This window comes from Polyodon spathula, chromosome 15 (genome assembly GCF_017654505.1).
Source record: "Polyodon spathula isolate WHYD16114869_AA chromosome 15, ASM1765450v1, whole genome shotgun sequence".
In the NCBI taxonomy this organism is placed as follows: Eukaryota; Metazoa; Chordata; class Actinopteri; order Acipenseriformes; family Polyodontidae; genus Polyodon; species Polyodon spathula.
Genome location: NC_054548.1, coordinates 34,870,719 through 34,890,174, shown reverse-complemented (window position 1 = coordinate 34,890,174; position 19,456 = coordinate 34,870,719). Strand labels below are relative to the sequence as shown.

The 19,456-nt window shown below is 40.8% G+C and overlaps 1 protein-coding gene across 1 annotated transcript in view; it reads right to left on the bottom strand.

Moving 5' to 3' along the window:
• Window positions 1-6,923: 6,923 nt before the first annotated feature.
• LOC121327804 (SR-related and CTD-associated factor 4-like) overlaps window positions 6,924-19,456 on the bottom strand; it is a 32,831-nt gene continuing 20,298 nt past the window's right edge. Inside the window, exons 12-20 of the mRNA XM_041272013.1 lie at window positions 19,073-19,263; window positions 18,796-18,896; window positions 17,762-17,875; window positions 16,469-16,625; window positions 15,238-15,344; window positions 13,890-14,037; window positions 12,866-12,946; window positions 9,835-10,041; window positions 6,924-8,037 (exon numbers count right to left, since the gene is read on the bottom strand). Of these exons, the coding sequence (XP_041127947.1) occupies window positions 7,160-8,037; window positions 9,835-10,041; window positions 12,866-12,946; window positions 13,890-14,037; window positions 15,238-15,344; window positions 16,469-16,625; window positions 17,762-17,875; window positions 18,796-18,896; window positions 19,073-19,263 (1,984 nt within the window). The 3' untranslated portion in view covers window positions 6,924-7,159. The remainder of the gene's footprint in view (window positions 8,038-9,834; window positions 10,042-12,865; window positions 12,947-13,889; window positions 14,038-15,237; window positions 15,345-16,468; window positions 16,626-17,761; window positions 17,876-18,795; window positions 18,897-19,072; window positions 19,264-19,456) is intronic.

Here is a 19,456-nt window from a genome sequence, read left to right as displayed (position 1 = left end):
GGACACGACCTCAAAGGGTAATGGTTGTCATTCTTTTCAGGAATGTTCCCTTTCAAGTGGAACGACAACCATTACCGAATGGGAAGTTGTACCAAAGCTGTTGTGGCTCCAGATTACCGACAGTACAGCTTCAGGTCGATAGCCTCAGAGCCCTCATGACGCCTAAGGGCATGCCGCCTGCAACATTCGTGTAGCAGCATTACAAAGCTCATCCAAGGAGGCACCATGAAAGAGAGCCCATGAAGTCGCTTGGCCTCTGGTAGAATGGGCCGTAATGTCCCCCGGCACAGGGGAATCCCTCTGTTCATACACCAAGCGTATGGCATCTGACACCCAGTGCGCTAGACGTTGCTTCGATAGGGCTTGACCTCTAGAGCGGGACCCATAGCAGACAAACAGCTGGTTGGACTGTCTCCAGGACGATGTCCTATCCAGGTAACAGCGCAGAGCCCAGACTGGGCAAAGCGTTTGCTGGCTATGGTCCTCCTCTGACTCATGCAGGGGAGGTCTGAAAGCTTCAAAAACCACTGGTTGGTTAATATGGACATAACAGCTAATAAAAACTTCACTTTGAGGGAAACAGGGCACAGCTCTGCTGAGGCCATGGGCTCAAATGGGGGACCCGTAAGGTCCCCCAGCACCAGCTCCAGATCCCATTTAGGGACCATGCTTTTCAACCATGCTTTTAAGAAATTGCACTGCCAGGAAGTGTGTCCCAGGTGACACAGAGTCAATTTTATCATAGCACACCGATATTGCTGCCAGGTAGACCTTTAGAGTGGATGTGGATTTTCACGCATCAAACAGGTGTTGTAAGAAGGTTGTAGAATTGTCTCAATAGGGCAGGTCACAGGATCATGACCCTCAGCAATGCACCAGTCTTGGAATACTTTCCATTTATATGACTACTCGGCTCTAGTGCTAGGCACCCTAGCAGACTGAAGTGTTTCTACCACTGCCTCTGGCAAACCTCGTCTGGATAGACGACTCCGTTCAATGGCCAGACCCAGAATTAGAGCTGGGCTGGGTTTGGGTGCCATAATAACTCCTCCACTTGGCTCAGGAAGTCCTTGCAGAGCGGGAGCTGCCACGGTTGGCCCAACAACAGGTTGGAGAGGAGAGCAAACCAGGGGCGCCTCGGCCATCTGGGTGCAACCAGAAAAACCTGGGCTGTCTCCACCCTGATCCTCTCTAGTGTCAGGGGTAATAGCGGAGGGAACACATAAAAAAGCCCCTGTTGCAAGAGGTGAGCTAGCGTGTCTACTCCCAGGGGGCCCCCGTCTCTCTCCATAGAGAACTAAAGGGGGCAATGAGTGGACTTGGCTGTGACGAAGAGGTCGACTTGTGCTGTAGGAAACCTCTCCCAAATCTGTTTCACAACCTGAGGGTGCAGTCTCCACTCCAAGCTGTCTGGAGCTCCTCTGGACAGAAAGTCTGCTGCTCTGTTGTCCACACCCAGGCGGTGAACCTCCCTGATGGAACGCAAGTTTCTGTGCGTCCAAGACAGGAGTCTGTGTGCTGCGTGGTGAAGGCCCGACGAGCGGCAGGCTGCCTTGGTGGTTTATGTAGGCTACCATTGTTGTGTTGTCCGTCCGGACCAGCATGTTTGTGCGCTAACTGCTGGCGAAAGTGAGATAACGACAGGGATGCTGCTTGCAGTTCTTGAGCATTCATATGCAATTGCTGCCAATGTCCCTTCCACTGACCTCTTATTCCCCTCCCATTCCAGACCGCTCTCCAGCCCAGGCTGGAAGTGTCTGTAGTGATCACTTCCCTTCTGTGAGAGGAGCCGGGTGGAGATCCGAGGTGCAGATTGCCAGGATGGAGCTACCACTCCAATGTCTTCCGGCATTGTCTGGACACTCGCACCAGCTGGTACCGATCTCCAACAGGGTGCACCTTGTATTCACCCGGGCTTGAAGCGGGCACATTCTCAGCAGCCCTAGGGGAAGGATTCTCGAGGCAGCTGCCATCAGCTCCAACAACCTTTGAAATATTCTGACCTGTAGAAGAGCATCCTCTCTGAATTGGGAGAGTGTGACTTCTAACAACCGAATCCTGTCTTCGGACAGTGAAGCAAGCATGCTCACAGAGTTCAATTTGATCCCCAGGAACGCTGTGGACTGAGACGGTATGAAGTTGCTCTTCTGTTGATGTATGGAGAGCTGTAACTTCATCATATGATCTATGACCTGTCTAGTGTGAGCCTTGGCGCATGCTTTGGAACGCGTGCAAACTAGCCAATCATCCAGGTAGTTCAAGATCCAAATACCCTGCAGCCTGAGTGGAGCCAGTGCTGCATCCAAGCCCTTGGAAAATGTGCGGGGTGCCAGCGAGAGGCCAAACAGCAGCACATAGAATTCGTATGTGTTGCCTTGAAAGGCTAAGTGTAGATATTTTCTGTGCATGGGATGGATCAGGACATGGAAATAGGCGTCCTGCAGGTCAATCGATGTGAACCAGTCGCCCGGCTGGACAGACTGGAGGATACGCTGTGCGGTCAACATGTTGAACTTCCTTTGTTTGAGGAACATGTTGAGGACCCTGAGGTCCAGGATAGGTCTGAAACCGCCATCCCTCTTGGGCACCAGGAAGTACCTGGAGTAGAAGCCACTGAGGGCATTGCTTGGGTTTACCAAGCACACAGCGTTCTCCTGTTGAAGGAGAATCGTGCACGCTGGTTCAACAGTGGTAAAGAGCACACCCTTGAAGGGTGACGGGCCTAAGCAGAATTGCAGAGCATAACCGTGTCTCATAGTCGATAGCAACCAGGAGTCCTGGGTAAAGCCTTGCCATGGGTTGTGTCCAGTGGTCAGTCCTGTTGTGAAGGGGGAAGGTGGCAGCCGGAGCCCCTCAGGGGCGGTCTCCCTTTGGTTTGGGAGGGGGCACGTGTTTTTTAAGCCTCAACCTCGGTCTCTAGCTGGAGAACCGGTTACCCCTGGCTGGCGGTGGTCCCTTGCCACCGGGTTTTCCTCTGTCTGCTTGTTTAGTCTGGGGTGGAGGGTGGTGTTCAGACTGGGAAGGCCACCCAGGGCACTGGCGATAGGCAGAAAGGCACGAGAATTTGGAAGCGACCTCCGTGGCCTTGTGGGACCTCTCAAGGCTCACATCAATGGTCGCTCCAAATGTCTGCCCCGATGTAATGAGAGCATCTAATAGCACTAACTTCTCAGTCTCGATGACCTTGGCCTGGGTTAGCCAGAGGTGTCTGCAAGCCGCTACCTGTGCCGCTAGAGACCTGCCTGACCTAACTCCCCCATTAGGTCGGTCACCGCTCTTGTTACCGCCAGTAGCTCCCCTATGTCTGCCTCAGTTGCCCGCTCCTACAGCCTCTCAGCCAGCTGCGTCTGGTACAGGACCAGTATAGCCATTGAAATGGCCATCCTGGCTGATAGTGCTGCTGACGCATACACCTTTTTTTAGCATGGCGTCAGTCTTTCTGCACGGCTTGGATGGGCCCCTTGGCGAACGTGCCTAGGTCCACTTCTTGGGCTCCGGCGGTGTGCAGCAGGGACTACGCAGTTCTGGAGCTCGAGGGAGCAGACAAAGTCTTGACACAGAGGGAAGGTGTGTTGTGCGTGCTCTTTCTGCTTCAGGAAGCAGTTCCCCTACGCCTCCTGTTTTGCCAGGCAGGGAACACTCGTGGCAGCAGCAGCACACTGCATCAGGGCCTGGAACTCCCTTTGAGAAGTGTGCGGTATGGGCGGTATGTAGCCTGCCCAACTGAAGTGGCGGGGTTGGACACGTCCGACCTCGATGCTGTAAAAGACAGCTCGTCAGGGCTTGGGGGTCTAGGTGGGGCCGGGGATGGAGAGCGGGAGTGGGGGGCAGTCTACCCTAAGATCGTAGCAGGGTCTCCAGCATGGTTTGCTGGGCTTTCACTGTCTGAGCAAGATCCTCAAAGCGACGCTCAGCTGAGCTTTGGCGTCTCTCTGGCAACTGAGCGCCTGTGCCTACTAGGGGGGAAAAATAAATAAATAAAATAAAATAAAATAAAAAAATAAAATAAATATTACCGCAATGGGCAATTCAGCCTGTTTGTTTGTGCTTAAATATACCCTTCAAGTGTCAAACTTACGCATGAATAAATTAAAATAAATAAGATGTTTAGGTTTCGTAAAAAAAAAAAAATTGTAACACTAGCTCAGATTTTGAGCTCGGGCCCTCTTCAATTCCTGTTTGGAAGCACACCAAAACAAACCATAATCCTTAGTAATGTACTAAAACTGGGGATCAGCTACTCCCCAACTTTGTTCTGCGTCTTTTTTCGTTGCAATTGGTATTAAGTCAGTACGCAGCCGGGGATGATCCTGAGTACTAGCTGGTACGCAACTTAGTAGGCAGGTCTGTACTAACTGCAAGTTCGTTAGAATAAGAAAAATTCGAAGCTACACAAGTTGAAGCATAAAGATCCCAGTCCTGTTACAAACTGGAACCATCGTCGGAGGCTGCTGCTAAAAAAAGGTTCCCATAATATTAAATGAACTGTTTTATAACGTAATGCATTTCCTTATTTTATTCATCTGTATGGCTTGATATTCACTGAGTTTAAGCATTTAAAGTTAAAATGCCGGCTCAAGTGTAGCACATTTTTTTATGTAAATACAGTAGTACTGTATGAATAAAACTGTAGCTAATGTACATTTATATTTTAGTATTATTTGATTAAAAAAAAAAAAAAAAAAAAACTAGCGTGTTTCCACCAAGATGTATAATGCCGTGCTTTACTCAAACACAATTAGTAAACGGCTTGGTGCATTTTAATGGTTACGATTACAACGCACAACCAAAACAGAGCTGATCTACAGGAAAAAAAGAAAAAAAAAGCAAGCAAGGAAACGCATATTTTACATTTTAACACCATTGCTAGAATACCTTGTCAAAAGACATGAATATATACACCGGTACTTCAGTTTTGTTAGTTTTTTGTTTTGTTTTTTACGCAACCTTGATGTGGATGCGCTGCATCCAGAAATAGAAGGGGACGAGTCTTCATCAGATGACTCCTTTGCTGATTCAGTAATTCTTAGTCAAGATCATCTTCAGCTGGATCAAAAAACAACGCTTCGACTTTGTTAAAAGTGTGAGTCCTCCTTCTCCATACAAATCATTCCTCGGAAACTTCTCCGTTTCGACTCCATTCTCTCAACTATACACACTGAAAAGATCAAATTACCTCTCAAGTCACCTACTCTCTCGGGTTGAATTCGGTCAATACTTACTGAAAAGCGCCCATCACTACAAACTATCTTTGTGATTGGTAGTTGGAGGTCTTAGGGTAATGAATGAAAAAAAAAAAAAAAACCTGGTCACGTTGGCAAAATAAGCTGTCAATCACCCCTGTTTCTGCATCGATCAAAATCATAGCGCAAAGTGTGAGTCTGTTACATACCTGAATTGTGTTATGGAACTGTAATAGTTAAATCATTAAACCAAAATATACACTTTAGTTTTGTTTCCTGTCTGATTGAAATGAAAGACTTTACAGTTGTGACTACTGTATGTTTGGTCCATTCATTACCATGCATCCAAAACTAGATGTTGTAAATGCAGACAGCTTGTCCCCACCCCTGATGGTTCAAGCTCCTGTACCATACTGTACTTTATCCTGCTTTGCCAACCTACATCAAATAGTGGTTCATACAGGTAGCAGTTGTCAAGCACTACATATTTATGTACTGCCCTCTCAAAATGCCAACAGCCTGGTATGTTACCAAACATGCCATCAATATCAATGCTTCCACTGTCTGTGTTAGTGCGCCAAGATGTTGAGCACAGTAATTGTTACCATCTTCAGAAAAAAAAAAATTTTTAAAAAAGGGCCAAATATTTGCAATTTCTAATTCTTCACAAACCATTGTTGAATCAACTAAGTTGGCTGGATTTAGATGACACACAGGGGATATAACAGTCCATATAAATATTTATGGAAAATAAATATTTGAGTGCTGTGGGCAGTGCTAAATGGTCTATTCCCTTTAATTCACACACGTGTCAGGGCAGTTCAAACATTCTGTAGTAACTATTTTTTGTATTTGCATGGCATGTATCTTATTACACCTTATAAACATCCTTTAGGAACCTAACACAATCTGAACATTTAGTGCAGCTGTCCCTGGACTCTGAACAACAGCAAATGTAACCTTCCTGGAAATACTTTTGGATCATTTTTTTTGTTGACCTTCATTTGAGAACAACTGTTTGGATGTCGTAAGATTTGGATGCAAGATGCAACTAGATGAAACAGGTTCTTTTCTTGAGACAAACGTCATTGCATTAAAAAAGGAAAGCTCGACATTAACTGAGCAGTAGTGTCTAAAAGCAACACTTACCTTTTTAATAATTATACAAGCTTCAAGTATCAAATGGTGAACTGTAGTAAATCAATATTTTATATAGTAAAAAGACAACAGGCCACTTCAAAGCAAAACTGATCTGCATGTTCAGGAATTCAATTTTTGTTTTTCTTTTGTACAGTTAGCATCAAGTTTACAAAATATTTGAGCACAAAATCAATAAAATAAAACACTTATCCTATTATATCATTTTGCTTGTCAGTTATCTTACTATGTCATGTACAACTCTCAATGAAACTCATTTTAAAAAGTGATATTTTGATTGGTAAGAAAACATAGCAAACTATATACAAAAGCATTAGCAACACTAATCTAGGCTTAAACAACAACAGTTAACTTTAGGGCATTTCCAGACATCAACTCTTAAAAGCTTTTGCCGTTACAAAGGAAAAATATCACACATTAAAGTTTGTTACGAAAATAGTTTATTAAAAACAAATCCCTAAAGCTCAAACGTTGGAGGAGATTTTACCTTTAATTAAAAAATGACAGAAACTGCTCTTTCCTATGTTTAAAAAAAAAAAAAAAAAAAAAAAAAAAAAATACAGCAAATGGGTGTTTTTTTTTTTTTTTTTTTTTTTTTTTTTTTTTTTAATTTGTATTAATTCTTAGTTAATTTTGAACCTATTTTCTTGAAACACATGGGGGTGTAAACAAAATGCTTACAAGGTTCCCCCAAAAAACTACAAAGAGGTGTTGAGTGGCATAAGCAAATATACAGTATTTTATACAACATTCAAGCTCAGAAGGGGACACTATGGCTCACAAGGGCAGCGCTCCACATCCGCCTTACAGTTCATTTTCTAGCACTGGGTCTCGTCAGGCTTTTCTGGTTGTTCAGTAGATGATGTGGGCTCAGCTGCTGATTCTTTCACCGACAACATCACTGGCTCAGCAGCCACCTCAGAAACCTTTGACTCAGAATCTGGTACAGTCAGTTCTTTGACGGAGTCTGTTGCTTCCTCTGTATTATTTGAGTCACGGTATTTGTCAGTGCTCTCCATATCAGCCATTTCAGGTTTCTCCCTTCCACGGTTGTCATCTTTGTCCCTACGAGACTCCCCATCCCTAGAATTCCGATCTCTGTCTCTATGCCCACTAGACCGTCTGTTCTTGTCCTCCAAGTCTCTGTTTCTGTCGGGTTCCATGCTCCTTCCCCAGTCCCTTCTGTCTCGTCCTCCGCCAGGCCGGTCATAGTCATCATGGCGGTTGCTGTAGCGATCCCGACCTTCAGGCTCACCTCGGCCACCCCCACCAAAGGGCCGCCTTCCAAACCGCTCCTGGTCTCGCTCTCTTCCTGGAGGGAAACCTTGTCTATCATTTCTAAACTGCCTCCCGTCCCGATCTTCTGGCCCATCAGGACCTCTTGGACCTCCCGCACCTCCAGGACCACCGGGGCCACCTGGTCTGACAAAAGGACCATGTGGTGAAAAGGGGCCCCGGAGTCCGGGCGGGGGGAGCATGCCAAATCCTCCTGGTCCAGGTGGAGGACCTCTATGCATGAGCTGTGGAGGCATGGGCATATTTGGACGGGGTGGAAGGAGTGAAAATCTTTGCAGGTGAGGTGGTGGCACTCCAGGAGGCCTCTGAAGAGGTATCATCCCAGGCCTTGCTCCTAAAAGACCCCCGGATGCAGGATGATGGCCTATCACTGGCCCCCCAGGAGCTCCTGCTTGGTTACCTGTGGGCAAAGCAATTTGTAAAGTGAGACCACTCAATATCGACTGACCTCCAACCAACCAGTATTACAAAGATAACAAATCCTACACGTCTGAATATTTGAAAGAGCTCATTTACCCAAACTAGGGAGAGTGAAACAAGAATCCATTGAATCTTTTTACAAAATGTACTCCTACTTTAAACATATTACTATTCATAATGCTTATTTTCATTATCCGAAAAAAAAAAAATTGTAATCATTTATAGTATACTATTGCATTATTAACATCAATGTAACATTAGAAAAAAGGTACTTTACAATTTAAATGGTTTCAACATTTAAATCAATTAAACCCTAATTACACCTTGTAACAATTTTTTTTTTTTTTTTGGTTCCTGGGTAGTAAGTGTTATTTCCTAATTGCTTATGCCTCAAAAGTATAGAAAATGGCTATTATTCCCCACAAACTTTGCTTTTGTGACCAGGACAGTGATATTTTGAAATTTACCTATTTTCCAGAACATTCCAGATAGATTCAGTGCTGAGTAAACTTGGAGTAACTTCTAGAACTTTCTAGAACTTTCCAGTAATATAATTAGTAGTATAAATACAGGGGCCTTAAGCCCACCAGTTCAGTTTAGTTCCAGCTGCCTAAGTGGATACATATCTGCATTTTTCTGAGATGGCATCAAGAGGCTTCAATGGTGGCATTCCTGATGGGTCTCCAAGGTGGTTTTACCAAGTTTCCTTGCTATCTTTGCCTTTGGGACAGCAGGGACACCAAGGCGCACTACCACAGGCGGGACTGGCCACAGCGGACCGAGTTCTCTGTGGGGAAGAACAACGTCAAGTGGGAGCCACTGGTGGACCCCTGGAAGGTGCTGATGCCACCACTGCAAATCAAATTGGGCCTTATGAAACAATTTGTCAGAGCTCTAGATAAGGAGTCAGCAGCCTTCAAGTACCTTCAAGACTTCTTCCCTAAGCTGTCTGAGGCAAAGGTCAAAGCCGGTGTCTTCGTCGGACCACAAATAAAGAAGATCCTGGAGTGCAATGAATTCCCCAAGAAGCTCACTAGTAAGGAGAAAGCGGCTTGGAATAGCTTTATCGCAGTGGTATGGGGCTTCCTGGGCAATCACAAGGCCGAAAACTATGTGGAGCTGGTTGAGACTCTGGTGAAGAACTATGGCACAGTGGGCTGTAGGATGTCCCTCAAAGTCCATATCCTTGATGCTCATCTTGATAAATTCAAGGAGAACATGGGAGCGTACTCGGAGGAGCAAGGCAAGCGCTTCCACCAGGATAAACTGGACTTTGAACACCGCTACCAAGGACAGTATAACGAGAACATGATGGGAGACTACATTTGGGGGCTGATTCGTGAAAGTGATTTACAGTATAATCGTAAATCTCGAAAAACTACTCACTTTTTGTATTACTTTAGTATAAATGCATGTTAATTTGGATTCATATGTTGTTTTTTTCTGACTATGTGAACTAAAAGACCATTTTCTCACTGGAAATAGGTACATTTCAAAATACCACTGTCCTGGTCACAAAAGCAAAGTTTGTGGGGAATAATAGCCATTTTCTATACTTTTGAGACATAAGCAATTAGGAAATAACACTTACTACCCAGGAACAAAAATTAAGTGAACATTTTCCTGGCAAGTTTGACAGTTTGATAATTTTCTGACATACTCAAAAACTTTTAAAAAGAATATGGGTTTAATGCTAAAATGTGATAGTGAACCAAAATAGGAGGAAGGAGCTTGACTTTTATTTTTATTTTTTTAAAATTGTTTGATTTAAACTTACCAAGAGCACCCATAGGTTGTGGTAAAGACACAGGAAGGTTGGGAGAAGTTAGTCCTGGATTCATGCCTGGATTTTGTCCTGGTAAAGAACTGTAATGTTTTGCACCTTCAGCAGATTCTGCATTATTTCTCGGGCCAGTAAGAACAGTTGAGTTCCCACCTGAAGAATCCTTTTTTGGGTCTGCTGTTGAACTTCTAAGAGAAGCAGCTGGGGAAAAAAAAAAAAAAAAAAAAAAAAAAAAAAAAATAATATTATATATATATATATATATATATTATATATATATATTCTATTGCCATGGCATGTCAATAGTACACAAAACACCTAAACTGAAGGGGACATCTGTGACGAATATTTGAAGCGATCATTGGGTAGGCTAATTCTCTTACAGTACCTGTTTTTATTAAATACTCATTTTAACATTATGCAACTGTTTTTCAAATACGTACGGTCAAATAAACCGCAGCCTAGCTATCTGCTTATAGTAATACACATATACCGAGCATCAAAAGAAACTTATCACTACTATGACACATTTATTTATTTTCGGTAATATAATAAGATATAGAAATGATGGACATTGACAAAATGTTTTTGGTTTCTTTTTAATCACATGATCATTCACCCTTGACCATGACACGCTTGAGTGACTATGATTGAAGCATATGCACTTAATCACCTAATTAGTGAAACAGCTGATTGGACACTGGATATGGAGTGATTGCAGCTGTTGAATTGCAAGCTTGAATAAAAGCGATAAAGAAAATCACAGGAAAAAAAAAACATGCCATGCCTGTCAAGAGAACAGTGCCTTTGTGCAAATCGGCATGTTGGAGGCTGGCCTAGGGCAGCGTACTGTGGCTCGCCGTCTTGGGTGCTCACAGCAAGCAATTTCAAACTGAACATACAGGGCTATGCAGTTTGTTAGAATATTTACATGACAGTTACTGTACTTTAACACTCTGGTTACTTCTCTAGACCTCTACCTGAAGTTCCCTGTAAGTTTTCCCTTTCCCGCAATCATATTTGCTGACCATTTCGTTACCAATCAAAAATAAACTACAATATATAGCTCATTACTCTTACTGACTAATAAACTACAACAGCGGTTACATCTACAGAATTGACAATGTTTTACGTCGTATAAGTTTCTGTAAGTACTTGAAAATGAAAACACATGGTACAATATACAAAACAAAACATAAGGAGTATCAAAGCAATGTTCAAGAAAATTGAAAATTGTCTCTAAATCTTGGATTCCTCAAAATAGCCACCCTTTGCCTTAATAACAGCCTCACAAACACGAGGCATTCGGTTAACAAGTTTCAGCAGGAAATCACCCGATATGTCTTCCCAGCTCTTCTGCAGCAATTCCCAGAAATGTAGGGCACTTGTGGGTGACTCTGCTTTGACTCTTCTATCCAGTTCGTCCCATACAAGTTCTGTAATCCTGATGGAATGCCTCTGAAGTATGATATGATAGCCATGCTGGTTGAGCTTGCCATGGACTTGGTAAAGACCAACTCTGTCACCAGCAAAGCAACCCCAGAACATGACACTGCCTCCTCCATGCTTGACAGTGAGAACCACACATGCAGAACTCATGTGCTCACCTTCTCTGTGTCTTACAAATACTCGGCGGTTGGACCCAAATATTTCAAATTTTGACTCATTGGTCCATAAGACCGACTTCCACTCCTCAAACTTTCTTTGTTTTTTGTTTCTGTGTTTTTGGCCCAGGCAAGTCTCGTCCTCTTATTCTGCACTCTTAACAATGGTTTCTTTGCAGCAATTCTTCCAGTTAGGCCAGCTTCACGCAATCTCCTCTTAACAGTTGATGTTGAAACATCTGTACTTCTAGTAGCATTTAGCTGAGCTTGTATTTCAGGGGCAGTTAATAGCTGGTTTTGCAGACTTGTGACTCGAATGAACTTGTTCTCCGATTCTGAGGTCACCCTTGGCCTGCCCGACCTTGTTCGGTCCTCATGAGTGTCAGTTTCTTCAAATCGTTTGATGGTCTTGGCCACAGCAGTTACAGACACTTGCAAAGTTCTTTTGATTTGTCTTAAAGATTGACCTTCATTTCTTAAAGTAATCACAGACTGTCTTTTTTCTTTGCTTAACTGAGCGTATTTTGCCATTTTCTGCTCCCATACATTCAGGAATGACAGACTTTTGCCTATGCTACCTATATTTATAGTAATCATGGACCCTCACCTGTTAACAATAATTGGTGACAAAAGGTTAATTAGGTAACATGCTAGTTAACTCGGAGAACATCTAACAAAGACACTTTTATACTCAGGCCAGTGTTCTAACACCGTGTTATACACATTTCAGACTTTTAACTGACTTGGGCTTCAGACTGAAATCCCCTTGCTTTGGGTGACCATTTCATTGATATTGACAAGATTTACATTTTCATTTAAAAATTACATTTTTGAATGCAATTCACTTATGATTATCATCACATGTGAAGTACACGTATCATATAATGAAATATTAAATGTTTATAGACAAGTTTGTACAGTTAAAAGCATAGGTAATTATGAAAAACCTGGTTTCAAGGTTTATATATATATATATATATATATATATATATATATATATATATATATATATATATATATATATATATTTTTATATATATATATATTTTTTTTTTTTTTTTTTTTTTTTTTTTTAACAGGGATCAGGACCAGTATACAATCATTTTAACCTATTTAGTTCTTATGTTTAGTGTTTCGTACCTGAAAGATAATTTAGGCTGTTGAAACAGCATCACCTTATTGCATAATACTGTTCCCGCTTATTTGGTCTAGAACTTTCAGAGAGCTGGGCGCACCCTGTGCAAAACCCCAACCAACCAAAAAAATTATAATAACCTGAAACCTATCAGAATGCCAGAAAATAACGAAAATCAGCCAAAAAAATTCTTAAGTACCTCGCCACCATGCATAGTATGAGTGGGTCCTATAAAAAATACATTTGATCAAAATCTGGTTTAGCAAATACACAATTGGAAACTTACATGTTTGGATGTTTGCAACTGGATTAGGAAGTAAAGGCGCTCCAGATCCCATTGGAGGCATAGCACCAGGAGGGAGAAAACCTGCAGAAAGCAAAACCAAGTCAGCTTAGTGAAAAACACAAATCTTCAGTTTCACTTCAAAATCATGAATTTTCTTTTGGAAACTGAAGCCCAAATAATGCATCCAGTTGGAGACGGGCTAGAGTAGGACTATTGAATACCATAACCATGTATGGAAAGCAATAGGAAATAGGTTTAAAGGACTGCTTATCTGGAGCACTAGTTGAGATTCTGTTTAGTTATTCTCCAATTAAAGCAGGGTCACTTTCAAAGCTACAGACCATTTAAAAATAACAGTTTCACAAACAGTAATGCCTGACTTGGGGAATTGACAGAGAGTACTGAAAGATGGGTTTCCCATTATAGAGGATTCTCTCCAGGCTCCATGTCAGGAAACAGATTGCTCCTCAAGAGGTTTTCTAACAGGTCTATACCAGTTGTGGCTGACTAAAGTAGTTGAAGGTGTGCTTATTCACTACATTTTGTCTTATTAGTTTCTTTGCTACACCCGGTACAGGGCTGTTAGTTATTTTGCTTACTCGACAAGTTTTAAAAATCAACCTTGGTATTACAGCGATTACATGTCAGTGGAGATATGGATTGTTAATGGTATCCTAAACATGCCACAATCTTTACTAGACTAAACTGTTTCTTTAGTTTTAATCCAATAACATTCTCTTATCTGCATGTGTTGTTTTCACAACTCACTCAGAGCAAGAACATAAAAACATAAAAAATAAGAAATACCTGAAGACTGGCATATATTCAAACTTAAAATGCTAGTTACAATGTTCTTACTCTCAAATCAGCAAAATTTGCAGCAGAATACAGAAAAACCTGCATTGACAGACATCTAAACTAAGCGATCATCTGGTCTTACAATCCAGTAAACCCATGACAGATGCACCTTAAATAAGCAGCCACATACATTCAAACTTGTTTTCAAATGAGTTAACCAAAGCACCTGGAGGCATCTGCAGAGGGTTAAAGCCAGGCCGCATGAATGGAGGAGGGACCCCTGGTGGAAATCCCGGAGGAGGGATTCCCATGTGACTTGGGAAACTCGGAGGCTGTAGGGCACCAACAGCCTGCATTGGCTGAACTCCAGGAACCTGAATTTCAAAATAAAAACTTGCCGTTTAAGTGATGAAAAGGAAAGATTTATTACACGTAAATGATTAGCACTTTGTGAAAAGGCTTGACATAGACATAAGGCACTGATTTATCACTAATGCGTACAGACAAACCTGAATACAACAGCTTGCAACAAAAGCCAAATCCCCACCCTCCTACCCTCGATTTGCCTATGCTGTTGCACATCATTACTTATGGTTTTCCCCAGGAGTTCTGTATAACTGGGTGGCAGAGCATTAAATCCAGGACCACTTACAGAAAAATAAAATTGCCTTACCTTAAATATATAAGATGACAAATAATTTTAATAAGAAGAAATAGAATAATAATCCACTCTAATTCTTACACATGCTACACTGCTCCATTTACCTCATGATCCTTTGCAATCTTTTTTTGTGTTTCTGGCAGAGCTTGCACATCAATTCCTTTCTGTAAAAAGCCATTTCCATTTACCCACTATCACAACGTTTCTTTATTTTTACGCACTGGCCCCTCTTGCAGTTCCTCTGATTCGCTTTCTAACAGGTGGCTCTTCACTGACTATTGGATTGCTCTTTTTCATTTTCTTGTTCTTTTTCATCATTCATTTCAGTTTGGTAATTTCCATATTTATTGTCACTATTTTTGTTTAGAAAATTGGCTGTTTTTTTCAGTTAACTTTTCAGCCTCTTAAAGTGCTTCAAATGGAAAACCCACCCCTTCCACTCTCCGACTGGTTCAAGGTGGTGTCAAGACGTAACACAGCAACACCGCTGTCATGTGGTTCCAAGATTTATTTTTTCACCCAGCGCGTGCAAGTGATCTAGCAGCAGCACAATCCAGCCTTATCGTTAAAGGCGCAGCATCTGCAAGTCAGGCAGTTCTGGGTTTTTCAGCTGGGCAGCGACAGCCACTTAGCCAGATGGCCCACCCGGCTGAAAAAGCTTGGGGAGAACCCTGATGTATGCAGTAAACTCATTACTTTCTGTTGCTTCCTTGTAAGGTTACATATAAATGACACTGTTGATCTGTAATATTGTAATCAGTGATGCTGATTATGGGGAAATTATCCACCCTAGGCAAAAATTACCCTGAGGCAAAAAATATCAGCACTGTTTAGATCTGCCACTGTTTGTATAATCCAAACATAACACAATATGGTTTTTAGTACATATAATATTAAACTGTACAGATTTTACCTGTATTGGGGCAGCTATTGGAGCATCTCCAACCTGTGCAGCTTCTGAACCTCCATTTTGAGATACCTCATCAGTTTTCTCAGCATCATTTGAATGTTTTTTCCACTCTGAACAAAGAGATCAAATACAGAGTTAAAAAGAATATCTCAGCTTCAGAGAGCTGCCAATATATATATATATAAAGCTACAACCTTACAGGAATCAGGAGTATGAGTTACACCTAACAAAGCACCTACTTTTCGTTTGAGAAAACCCACCTGCTCACATGCTTTTGAGGGGGGCTTTAATCAGTTGCCTGCAATGGATCATAAACCCTGCAGAGCAATAAAGAACCTCTAAACTGAAATTCCTGCAAAGCACAAATTCTGATAATCACAGTGTGACCAAATAATAATACAACAGCAGCATTCTATGATACAGTCTGTGACGCTACACTAGCCCAGCAGCTGCATGGGTAAGAATCAGCCCTATTCACTACCTCTCAGAAAACAATATGCCTGAAACTGTTATTGGTAATTCCCCAGTTAGTGATGTAAAATCCAGAGCAAAAATCACAACGTAGATTCATTCGCTCATGTTGTCTGATCAACTTCTGCCTAAAACTATTCATATGTTGAAAGCACTTAGTGAATTAAACTAAAGCCGCATAGCTTTCTTATCTTCTCTTTTAGCCATGCTTAATGGCCTTCAACTAATGTAACTTGAAAATAACACAGAATTCAAGTACTGTGTAAGCCATGTAATACACCCAGAGCTAAAAAATATAAATGGATCATCCAATTTGCACAGTAACGCTGCTTATAATATCGGATTTTGAATCTGAAGGACCAATTTATTTTCACCATTGGTGAGGGGACTTTCTTCTCGAAGATACAGACCACTCTTTCAGGATCATCTGCCCAAATAGATCTACATATATGCACACACAGTTTGACAACATATACAAATAATTTCCTTTTTTTATAGTCACCGGAGCCTCTATTTCATTGGCAGCTGACAAAAGGACGATATAAAACCATCATATCATTGAAAAGAACTTGAACATATAAGCCTTCAACAGTTAGTCAACAGTAATGGTCAAGCTTTATTTCAATTGTCACTTTTTTAGTTTATTAATAGAACTGGCTAATTAATAAACTAGCTTACTGAGATTTGAGAACATTCTTAGTAATCTAGTTATTAACAGTTAATTTAACTACTATGCTCATGTCTAACAAATTAGATGCATTACCTGGACATAGTGTTTCAATGTCTAAAATGCCTCCTTCACAAAAGCTATCCAGATCTTCTGTTTTCACTTTAGCCCAAGGAATATATGTCACACCTAGATCCACATCCCAGTACTGCTTGTATTCAGGTTTTATTCCTTTGTTCAATGCCCAAGCAATCTACAAAAAGGAATATAAAATTGTATAGCATGACAATTAACACAAAACCTTAAACACTATTAAACTGCAAGTAACAAAAGGGTTTTTACATAGAATGTAATATGCACAATAAATATCAAGGTTTAAATAGTTAAGATTCTGCAAGCAATATGTTTGTATAATATAGTTAAAATCATGTGTATATTTAAATTAGAAACACATTTAGATTATGTCCCAGTAGTTACTTCTAAGCTGCACAGACAAGCAGAAATGCATATTCTTTGTTCTTCACAATATATATTTTGTATTTAAAATGGGTTGTTATTTATATTAATTATTTCATTATTATGTCCAAGCAGGAAAAACAACTGTAGAAATACTTAAAAAAAAAAAAAAAAAAAAAAAAAAAAAAAAATGAACATTACCGACACTCATTTTAGTGTTACTACATATCTAAAAAGAGTAGAAAATGCACGCAATTAATAGTAGTTAATTAGGATATATGGTATGTTGTTTTCAACAAAAACTGAAATTTAGGCCACAGATTTTCCTTTTTATGCTCCAGTATTTAAAGTGTCTCCCCTAAAAAATAAAAGCAATACAATGTTAGGCTGGCTACAGCTGAACTGCAGGCATGGTTTAGGAGGCACTGCAAAGTCCAGACTGCTGCCTTCATCTACTCCACTGCAGCAGCAGCTAACCTGGGATTACTTCATTTCATATTCACTCGTGAAAACATTCAGTTCCCCGCTATTTGTTATATTTTTGTGCACATAAATCAGCTGGAGAAATATTTCTCAACATTCACTTGTGAGTTTAACAGGAGAAAAGAGTTTCTCTTATGAGCATTACGCTATCCAGTCCATGCTCCCTCCTGCAATGCTTGTGCTTCGATTGACAGGAATGGTGAATTGTGAAAACAGAAAGACATCCGCAGCATTGCAGAAGGGAGCATGATTTGGATACACTGTTGTGTTTATAAGAGTATTCCTTTTTTCTCTTATAAAAACACTTGAAGTTGAGAAATATTTCCCCAGGTTATTTATGATGTGTTTAAAATGCATACCGCTGTGACAGGGATACTACAGAGTAACACTTCATTGTCCACATAATTAGAGATTTACAATTAAAAAAAGCAAAAACAAACACTACCTTACCTTAATAGCTTTTTGGTTTACTTTGAAAGATCCTCTGCTTAACTTATGTAAGGCTCTGTAGGCATCTTCCCTATGAACCATAACTATGTATGCACACCCTCGAGGAGGAATCATCTGCAATAAATAAAAAACAACATAAACTGGGTTCACTAATATTAATGCGGCCAGATTATAATCTGACCTATGCTACTCACTATTCAGGGCTCTTTTTTTTTTTTTTTTTTTTTTAAAGCCGACTGTTCAAAATCAAATTATGTCAGAAAAATAGTGAACTTGCCTCACAAGTGTGTAATGTGAGACAAGTTCACTATTTTTTTTTCTCACATAACTTGATTGAACTATGATTCTGTTTCATTGATAATGTAAAAGAAAGGCGGCTCCTTATTCTGAATTCAAACCGAACACAACCAGCGAGTGAAGTTAAATTAATTTAATAAAATGGAAACTATTATTTGCAAAACAGGTTATAACATATTTGTAGCAAGTCGTTAAGATTTAATAAGGGAATTTGCTTTTTGTGTTCGGTTTGAATTAAAAATCAGGCGCCGATTTTTTTTTTTCATCAATTAAAACAGAATCAGTTTCACAATCAACGTTTTTCCAAGAGTTTAATTAAGAAACAGAGTCGGCTCAATATAATTTTAAAAGGGACCAAAAATAAAAACCAAAAAACCAAGAACCTTCCCAATACTCCAAAAATGTCAACATTGATCTGTACGCAAATCAAAGCAGACATTTTTATTTAATCAATTTATTCAATTGATTTAAATATTCTCTGTGGGTACCAAGGTTGTAAAAAAACATTTAACTGGGCATGTGTCTGGTGTAATTTTGTCTGTAAAAATGTCAAATTTGAATGGACAATACTCAAAGAATAACTCTGAAGATTTGAACTGAGAAAACGAGCAGTGAAAAACTGTACTCCCACCCCCAATGCCTCCCTCAAAAAGACCAGAAAGAAGGTAAACAAATTATCATCTAAGACTACATATTTAACACAAAAAAGTAAGCATTTCAAAGTGTAATCTACTTACATTGATGGACTCTATCTGTCCAAACTCCTCTAAAAGGTTAGCCACATCCTGCTGCTGCGTCCTCTTGTCCAGTTGGCCTACCCACAACGTAGTGCTACAAACTAGAGACAAAAATCACATATTTGGAACATGGAAAAATAGCTAGTATTGGTTGTTTTTTATACCAAAGGATACGTGGTTTACTGTGGGTATGCAGGTACTGGAGCCACCACACTTGAAAAACAGAGCAGGCTACCATGAAAATCAACTACTACATTTCTAAACAAAAGACACTCACCACTGAGCGTATCAGCCTTCATCTGAGGCAGTCCCTTTTGCCTGCGTTCCCTGTCTTTCTCCCTGTCTCGTCTCTCCTGTGAACGGGAGCGCGGCGAGTGTCTGCGTCGATCGCGGGACCGGGACCGAGAACGGCGGTGCCGCAACCTTCGTGACCTGGAGTTTGAGCGAGAACGTCTCCTTTTTGGGGATCTATTTAAAAAGAAAAAAACAAAAAGCAAAAAGACAAACCAATCAGTAACGGGAATAACAGATTCACATTGTGAGTTTTAAATTCAAACACTACTTTGTATTCATTTGTTTCAAATCTGTTTTATTTGATCCCATTTCAAATAACTAATTCAAATGTCTCCTCAACACTGCAGCCCACCTACTGATTAGGACC